This window comes from Trichechus manatus, unplaced genomic scaffold, assembly GCF_000243295.1.
Source record: "Trichechus manatus latirostris isolate Lorelei unplaced genomic scaffold, TriManLat1.0 scaffold00028, whole genome shotgun sequence".
NCBI classification, from domain to species: domain Eukaryota; kingdom Metazoa; phylum Chordata; class Mammalia; order Sirenia; family Trichechidae; genus Trichechus; species Trichechus manatus.
This window is the reverse complement of record NW_004443964.1, coordinates 16,253,352-16,262,840: the sequence shown is the minus strand read 5'-3', so window position 1 is coordinate 16,262,840 and position 9,489 is coordinate 16,253,352. Positions and strand designations below refer to the sequence as shown.

The 9,489-nt window shown below is 44.4% G+C and overlaps 1 protein-coding gene across 3 annotated transcripts in view; it reads right to left on the bottom strand.

Moving 5' to 3' along the window:
- The window catches only part of PITPNC1 (phosphatidylinositol transfer protein cytoplasmic 1), a 325,421-nt gene that overhangs the window by 168,620 nt on the left and 147,312 nt on the right, over positions 1-9,489 (bottom strand). For all 3 annotated transcript variants that reach the window (XM_004374205.2, XM_023729304.1, XM_023729305.1), the window contains exon 2: positions 796-944. In XM_004374205.2, coding sequence (XP_004374262.1) covers positions 796-944 — 149 coding nt within the window. The remainder of the gene's footprint in view (positions 1-795; positions 945-9,489) is intronic.

Here is a 9,489-nt window from a genome sequence, read left to right as displayed (position 1 = left end):
TGAGAAACTATTTGTTCTGTAAGCCTTCACCTGTAGTACAATAAAAAAAAAAAAAAAAATTTGACCCAGAAAATAACTGAACAGAAGAAAATGGGTTGGAGGGGGGTACAGGTGGGGAGGAGATCAGACCAGCCCTACTATTCGATTATGTTATTAGTGATAATAAAATAGCAAGAGATTTAAAAATCTATTTTGCAAGACAGAAATGGTAGTCTTGATTAGTGCTGGCTTTCAACCTTAGGTGCTTTATTATTCTTCTAAAAGGAGAGATGACAATCTCTACCTTGGAAAAAATGGAGCCACTTAAAAAGTGGAAGCCACGTTGGCCAACACGTATCACTTTGGTCACAGGTGACTGTTTATTTTGTCAATTCCCTATGCAGAGACCTGAGTGGTCATCTGGCCATAAGTGGAAATCTCACTAAGTCAAGACCCCAACAGTCACAGCCATCTCTTTCCTACTGCTGACGCTAATCAAAGGGAGAAACAATGCCCTTTAAGCCTGATGATCATATTTCATCTTGACATAACATCAAAAGGGTGAGACAGGTCAGACAATAGCTCCTCTGAAAAAAATGCAGTTGAGGACGACTTTGCAGAATGCAGGGGATTCTGTTTTTGGAAGCAATTAGACTGGTGGTTGTAGATGGTGGATATAATGAGTTTCCAAGTCACCTTTTTATCCCAGACACTCACTGCCTCCATCTCAATATTGCCTTCCTCTGTGGGTCAGGTGGGAGGGGCTCTGGGTGGTGAGAAAGGTCCAAGGTTGAATGTCTGGCTGCCGTGACTTACCTGTTGAGATACACCCGCTTCTCGGTGAACTGCCCATTGCCATGGTGAGGGTCATGGAAGGGCTCATTCTGGACGACCTCCACCCCTTCTCCTCGGTCACTCTGTTCGTGGCTGTGCTTGCTGATCATGTACAGCTGTCCGATTTTATACTACAGAACACACAGAGACAGAGAGGTCAGCCCCACTGCCTGCCTTCCACAAACCCCCCTTCAACCATGGTGCAACAAGCAACTAATAACCAGGGCTTCAAACCGGTTCATTTCAGATCAACCCCCTGCTGAGAATTTGCATTTCTACCCCAGATGTACTGAATCAGAATCTACATTTTAACAGGCTCTCCAGATGATTCTTATGTATACATAAGAATCACCTGGGGATCTTGTTAAAATGTAGATTCTATTCCAGTATATCTGGAGTGGAAATTAATGAACTGGTTCGAATCCCTCCTAATAACATCAGCACCCTCTGCTGAGAAAAGAAAGCAAACACTTTCACTTTTCCTGGAGAGCAAGGAGGAGAACCAGGTGTGAACAGAATGCAGAAATGGTGCTTCGCACGAACATTTTTCATCACCTTCGAGATGCTTGCTGGGGTGGAGGCCTCTAAGGTCTGGCTGCCGACTAACCCTTAGCTAATAGCAAGGGAAGGGGAAGCACTAGTGTCTCCCTTTCCATTCTGGCCCTATCAGGTTACATGGAGTTAAAGTCCTGTTTTTCTTGGCAAAAGACAGGTTAACCAAAACCAAACCCATAGGACATAGGACAGAGTAGAACTTCCCCATAAGGTTTCCAAGGCTGTAATCTTTACAGAAGCAGACTGCCACATCTTTCTCCCATGGAGCAGCTGGTGGGTTAGAACCACTGACCTTTTGGTTAGCAGTCTAGTGCTTTAACCACTGCTCCACCAGGTCTACTAAAAAGACAGGTTAGGGCATGTTATTTCTGTCCTTTCTTTCTGCCTAATTAACAGCACTGCTGGGTTCAAGAGGAGTGGATGTCACTTGCCTCTTCCATCACCCCTCTCAAGGTCTTCAGCTCTCCTGGAGGCCTCTGTCCCCTAGAGAGGCAGTTCTCAAACATGGCTGGACACTAGAATCACACAGAAGCTTCTCAAAACTCCAGTTCCAGGCCCCACCCTAAGTGGAACCAAGTGAAGTGTGTTCTAGGAAGTTAATCGACACTGAGGATCATCTACAGTACTCTCTAGCTCCTTTTTTCCATCTCCACTAACACTTGGACCATTCCAGGCTGAGGTCTCAGAAGCCGCACGTGTTTACACTAACACAATAACAACGAGCAACACAAAGTATGAATATTTTCTGTCCTTTCTTCATTTTTGAGCTGCTCCACTCTCCTTCCTGCCTCTCTGAAAACCCTGGGGCCAGTAGACATTTCTTCCCCCAATGGACTTCCAAAGTGGCAGAACTACTTTGATGGGAGGAGGAAGAGAAAAGAGAGACAGAGAAAGAGAAGGGAGTGAGTGAATGTAAAACACTTGTGCATGAAGGATAAGTCTGTTTGGAGCCAGGAGGCAGGACCATGTGACTGCTGTGGTCCTTCCAGCAGATTCTGTGTAAAGCAACACAGACACCTCAGAGTCGTCATCATCGAGGTCTCTCGGAGGAGGGCAGGAGGCTTGAGTCTGCAGCAAGCTAATGATGGCTCTGGGTCCTTCCCAGAGGGGAACAGGCCAGCAGAAGAGAGAAAAATATATTTTAAATTAGGGGGGCAGGTGAAATGTAAAAATCAACAGTGCAGTCAGCTTCAAAGCTGTGAGGTACCCGGGTCTCTCTCGGGGATGGGCTTTCGGGCACACACACATCCAAAGGTCCTTCTTTCACTCTGAGGCAGGTGCAGGGAGGGGAGTGTGAAGAGGATCTGAAAGGCTCTGGTGGGTGTTGCCAGCAGGAGGGACCATGTAACCATGTGCCCAGTAACCATGACAATGGTTGGGCTTCTCGACCAGCTGTGCTTCCTGTCCGTGCCCCACCTTGCTCCAGAAAGGTCTGCGTTTAAAAATGCTGTTAGTGTGTGTGTGTGTTTCGTGCATGCTTGCACACGTGTGTGTTGGGTACATGCGTTTGTATGGGGGGCAGCGCTAAGGATAAGAGCAGGGGGAAGGAAGAAAATTAAAGATAAAATAAATTCTTAAAACCAGTTTTAGGACGAGAAGCTTGACCTGGCTTCCCCTTAGTCCAATATTGCTTTTATTTTTGCTTATAAAGACTAACACTCTTTCAAGGCGGGGGAAACCAGTAAGAAAAAGTTGACAGACTTGATATCGATGAGATATGTCTGTTAGATCAACACTTCACCTCATACTTAGAGGCGTGCGAGCCTGTAACAGAGCACTCAGCTGCCCACAGAGTAGGAGATTTATTTCACTGGCAGTTGCTTTGCACTTGATCTGTGTTCAAAAAATAAGCGTTGACTCGCTGCTTCCAAAACTAGTTAACCAGTAGCTGTTAAGTGGATTCCAACTCACGGCAACCCCATGTGTCACAGTCAAACTGTGCTCCACAGGGTTTTCAGTGGCTGATTTTTTTCCAAGTAGATCACCAGGCCTTTCTGCTGAGGTGCCTCTGGCTGAACTCAACCACCAACCTTCTGGTTAGCAGCTGTGCTTGTTAATAACCGCTTGCACCGCCCAAGAACTTCGCTTCACAGACACCCCTAAACCAGAATCCTGTTGAGGGTTTTAAGTGAGGGGCTTGGCAGAAGGGATACGTCTACCACTGGCCTGTCTTCAGGAAACTATAGTCTCCTAACATGAAAAATGTATAGAATTAAGGATGATGCATAACACAGAAAAGCCATTAGCCAGGTGCCCAGGCAGACCTGGCCACCCTCAGCTCAAATGCTTCGAATGAGTGGAGATGAGGTAGCGCCGCGGAGAGCGGGCAGTGATTCACCTCGGCCGGGGAGGGCGTGCTGCCCAAGCTGCACAGCATCATTGATCCTTCCGCGGGGCTCCTGACTGAGTCACACAGAGGCAGACGGTCGCCTTAGTTCACAGCGATAGCGTCAGTCAGCCTGGGGTGACCTAAAGGCTGGACGCAGGAACGTAGGCTATGGTGCTGGGGGTGGAGGGACATTAAGCCCCAGACACCGCAAGGGACAAGGGGCTCCTCTGAGCTGTCGCTTCCTTCCCTCTCAAGAAAATTAGGGCTGTGAGCTGGTTGTGGCTATTGGAGCTCGGCTACTCAGAAGCAGGGCTTTTTGTTGTCACTGTTTTGGTTGTTTTTGTTTTTAAATCACAAGCATCAAGTAGTTTCTCAGTTGGGAGGAAGGTGGAGGAGATAGTCCTTGGACCACCTGTATCGAAGTCACCAGAGATATTTGTAATAATGCTGACTTTCGGACCATTCCAGACCTTTCTCCTTCAGACTCTGGGAAGATGAGGTTGGGAATCGTATTCCAATGCTCACTAAATGCTGAGAGCCTTGGCGCAGAAGGTAGCCAAGGCTTTCATCAGCAGCCTACTCAGGGCTCAGGGGTGCCGCGCTAAAGTGTTCACTTTTTAGGAGGTCTGCTTCTCTTTTCCTTTCATACTATTTCTTGCAAAGCTTCATTCCTAATTAGTGAAAATATCACATTCCTGATCACCATCTCCAACCAAACTTGTTTGTCAAATGAAGACTGGAAAATCCAAAGACTCAGAGGGCTCTGGGGCCTTCAAAGCCCAAGAATTGATGATGGTAATGATGATAATGATGATGATAGAGCATAGCTACATGAGCAGCCACCACCCCTCACTCAGTGGAAGCTTTTGTGTTGCTATGATACAGAACAGTTTTCAGCAGAGCTTCCAGACTAAGACTAGGAAGAAAGGCCTGGTGATCTACTTTGGAAAATCAGCCAATGCAAACCCTATGGATCACAAGAATCTGATCCACAACCGATCATGGGGATGGCGCAGGATAGAGCAGCATTTCTGTTCTGCTGTGCACGGGATGGCCATGAGTTGGGGCCAACTCGACAGCAGTTAATAGCAACAACCATGTATTGACTGCCTATTAGTGCAAAGCACCAGTTTGGTGCTTTATATTCATTTCTAATACAACAATTTCGCCAGGTAGGTATTTACAGCTGAAGAATCTGAGTCTCAGGTTAAAGACCTTCCCCATGCCACAGGTCTGTACTCTTTCTACTCCACCCACCTTCTTTAACAGGGGAATTGCTTTAACAAATCCAGGCCTCGTTATGATTAAAAAAAAAAAAAAGGGTCAGAAAGCAGCTGTCTCTGAACTTTCCTATTTCAAAAGACCAATAACAAAACTCTGATATCATTTGAAAGATCAAAGTTGTTTCAACTGTGCTCCCATGTGAAATGGTGGAGCAATTATGCTCTAACTTTGTAAAATCTATTGTTATAATTCTGGAGTTTGGGTAATCATCATTACAGGCAATCATGATTAGCAACAGCTCTGTACTGCAGGTTGAGCCTGGGGGTGAGCTATCATCAGAACAGCTACCCCAAATAATTATCTCTGTAGTCAGAAACATTATGGGAATCCAGATCTTTCCCGTTCGCACAGAACACTGCAGAATTTGAGGGCAGGCAGAGTTGCATAATGTACTTGGGAGAAGCCAAGCGGTTTCATCGGTTTGCACTTTTGCAAAACTCTGCAACTGCATGCTATCAAGATACTTAATACGGTTCAACCTCAAACCTTGATTAAAAACAAGACGACTCTGAGCCAAAACTTCCGATTCTAGTAAGCAATTATTAACTGAGCACCAACAATACCTTAAACACCATCCTTGCCTGAAGAAGTACTGGACCCAAAGTTTTAGGCTCAACAGAACTCCAAGCTATGATTGATTTTCACTCACACATTCCCCTCACCCTCAACTGCTGAGCTTCAGAGATCACTGCAAGGTTGGGTTCCCATATACACCCACCCTAAACAACCAAGGCGGTATCATCTTCCCTCCAATCAATCCCTGGGCCCTGCTCTCTTGTTCCCATTCTCTTCCTCCATTTGTCCCGATACCATTTCCAAACATGATGCGAAAAGTGGAAGCCACTGCTTTGCAATAAACATTATCCACTCCAGATGGAATTATTTCCTGATGGCATGGCTCGGAGATCTTAAAGCCTTAGATCTGGAATCAGAATTGATATCTACTTTCAAAATGGACGGCTGCCATATAACCTAATAAGTACAGAGAAATACCTAGCTCTCGGACTTAATGTGTAATGGTTTGTTTTTCCATCTATGGAATGTGTATGATTCCTTCCCATCTCACTCTGGTTGTGTGGATACTGAAACCACCAAGGGTGATATAATTTGAAACTCTTGAGACTGTCCCATCTTATTCATATCACTACTGATGTTTGTGTTAAAATTCTTTCCAGTCCTCTCCACTCTTAATACATAGACCTCAAAGCACAGTGACACCTCATGATGCACAAAGAGCATACTGAAGGGAGTGTCTGCAAGGACAGAATACCCTATGGGACTCAGGTCACTACCGGCTCCTCGCTGCATGGTGCCAAATGGAAATTACACGCAGGGAAGGAGATAATGAGTCTAGATTTTAATAGCCTCATCTCAGAAAGCTAGAGCTGGCTGCTTCCTGTGACCCCACAGCACAGTAAGACACCAGGGTAAATGTTCTAGTCCAGGGTTGGCAAACCACGGTGGGCTGGCTGCCTGTTTTTGTAAATAAAGTTTTATCAGAACACAGGCACACTCGTTTCTTCTATGGCTGCTTTTGTGCTAGTATGGCAGAGCTGAATAGCTGCAACAGAGACCAGATGGCCTGGACAGCTGAAAATATTTACTATCCGACCCTTTCCTGGAGAAGTTTGCAGACCCCGGTTCTGTCCACTGATTCTGGGTCCAGTCTGAGTTGGCCTTAGCCGTCCACCTAGATCTGTGCTGACCAGCACAGCTGCCACTAGCCATTATGTGGCTAGTGAGCATTTGAAATGTGGCCTGTGCGATGGATGAATTGAATTTTACATTTTCTCTAATTTTAATTAATTTAAATTTTAAAACTGACACTCGGTTATTGGAAAACTTTTAAGTGTGTTTCAAACACCTTGGGTATGTGAATTTATGTTTTCAACTTTAAATTTTATGAAATCCAAATACAGGCCAAGTACCTCCAGTGAAAATTTAGTGTCTGGATTGGGATTGCTGATAAGTGTAAAGTGCACACTGGATTTTAAAGACTTGGTACAAAAAGAAAAGTAAAATAGCTCATTAATCCTTTTTTATATTGATTACATACTGAAATGATAGTATATTGCATATACTGGGTTAAGTAAAATATATTCTTAAAATTCATATCATCTATTTCTTTTTGTTTTTTAGTGTGGCTACTAGAAAATTTAAAATTACCTATGTGGCTTCCATTTGCAACTCACATTATATTTCTATTTGTATATTGCTGGTCTACACTCTAATCTAGACCAACAGGGATTCAGTGTCGGGCCATTTCGCCACATCTTATAAAGACTTCGGAAGCTGGATTGCCAAGCGTTAGAGCCAAGCCAAGGGTTTCCACGAGTTTCCAAGCTAGCAAGATGGAGCACTGGTAATTAACAACGCTTTGGAGAAACCCTCCCCTCTCCAAACTATTGGCCTGACTATTCCCCGGGCACCCAGAGAGGTGATAATTGCTCGTAGCATGCTGTTGTCGGAAGCACTGGGGTTTTAAAAATGGAAAGTTGGAACCAAAGTCCTGATTCTGCCTCTTACTAGGTTTGTAACCTTAGACAATTTACTTATCTGAGCCACAGTTTAACGTTAAAATGGGACTAATAAAATATCTCACAGAACATGGTGAGAACTGAGTGAGAAAAAAAACTTACAAATTAAAATGCTTTGTGAATTATAAAACTGTATATAAACAGCTGAAGCTATTATGCCTTCTGTTTGGCAACATGTCTGACAGGAACTCGATTCTCCTTTATTCATTTTCATTATGTGACAGTTCTACAAAGTATAAGAGAATCAGGCATCTGCTTTACACCTGTACAATGCAAAAACTGAGGAAAACTTGACCACCTGTCCAAGACTGTCTTTTCCTTCTGTAAAAATCTCATTAGCTGGCAGTCAGATCAAACACTTCCCAAAGGTCTTATAAAAAGCCTGGAACGTGTCATTTTTCAGTGAGAGTGCTTTACCTCCCTGTTACAGATTGAATTGTGTCTCCCCAAAATATGTGTTGAAGTCCTAACCCCTGTACCTATAAATAGGACCCTGTTTGGAAATGAGGGGTTCTTTTGTTATGTTAATGAGGCCATGCCATAATGAGGGTGGGTCCTAAACCTAATTACTTCTAAATGGTGTCTTATAAAAAGCACAGAAGACATACAGAGATAGAACATAGGGGGAGGCAGCTGCCATATGAACGATACATTTACAAGCAGCAAAGAAATGTCAAGGATTGCTGGTAGCCACCAGAAGGGAGGAGAGCGTCCCATAGAAGGAATTGACATGGCCATGACCCTGATTTGGACTTCTGGCCTCCAAACCGTGAGGTAATAAATTTCTGTTCTTTAAAGCTATCCACTTCGTGGTATACATATAGATTACAGCAGCACAGGGTAACTAAGAGACTCCCTAATTCCTCAAGGTGACCATTTAACAGTGATTTTTTTAATGATTATGAAATTAAAAAAAATGGACAGGGACCTTTATATTTGATGGAGCTTTGGTTTGGAAGCTTATTCGAAGGCATTGAGCCCAGGAGACAGGAGAAAAATAAAATGACTCCCCTCAGAGACAATGTTTGCGTGAGATGTCCTGATTTCGGCCATGCCAGCGGAGCTGCCCAGTTCACTGAGCCCTAAACTTACGTGCCTTTAATATTAGCATTCTGGTGCATTTGTGTTGCTGATGCTGCCAAGCCACACGGTGCTGACTGTGCCATGTTGCAGACAAAGACTCTGACAGAAGGAGAAGAGCAATTAACTGAATATAAATGCATTCTGATCACTCCAACTGTAACACTGTGTCGATGAGAATGTGCAGGAAGGGGCCTTTCTGAACGTGACTGTCACATTTCATGACCTACCCCCTCCAGTTGCTCCTCAGCCTGGGGCTCTGCCTGAGAGTGACTCTTAAGCAAGACCAATTCCATTCCTTTTTCCTTTGGGAAGAAAGTGTGTATTTTGACCTCTGAGGGTTGGATCTGATTTGGGTTCTGCCCAGGGCAGGTGCATGACTAAGCCCTCGTCTTCTTGGCTTTGTGATTCAATGTGCACAATTTTCCAAGCAGACAGGGAGGTAAAAAATAGGTGTAAAGTTCTTCAATGTTTCATCAGATCTCTCCCCGCCAGGTCAATAAACCATGAAAACCAATATCCGACCCCACAAAGAAAAGACAAACCTGCAGCTCGTATTTCAGGATATCAGTGCATCATCACATATTTACCTTTTCTCCTGGATTTTTATAAGCAGCCCGCTGAGATGCCTTGTTTACGCAATACCCATGTCATTATGCCAGGGTGTGGGAATGAAAAAGCAGATAAAAAGACTTAAGAAGGAGCTGGGTTATTGACATTTAATTCAAAAAAATCCCCCTTTCCCCCAGACACCCTTTTAGCTCAGTGGTAAAGTTACCTTCAAGGTTCACTGATCAGCCTGAGAGTGGACAGCCCAGTAAAACCATGAGAGTAACGAGGTACAGGAGTCCAGTGACAAGGCCCAGAAGGCAGAAGGGGAGTAGGAAGCTG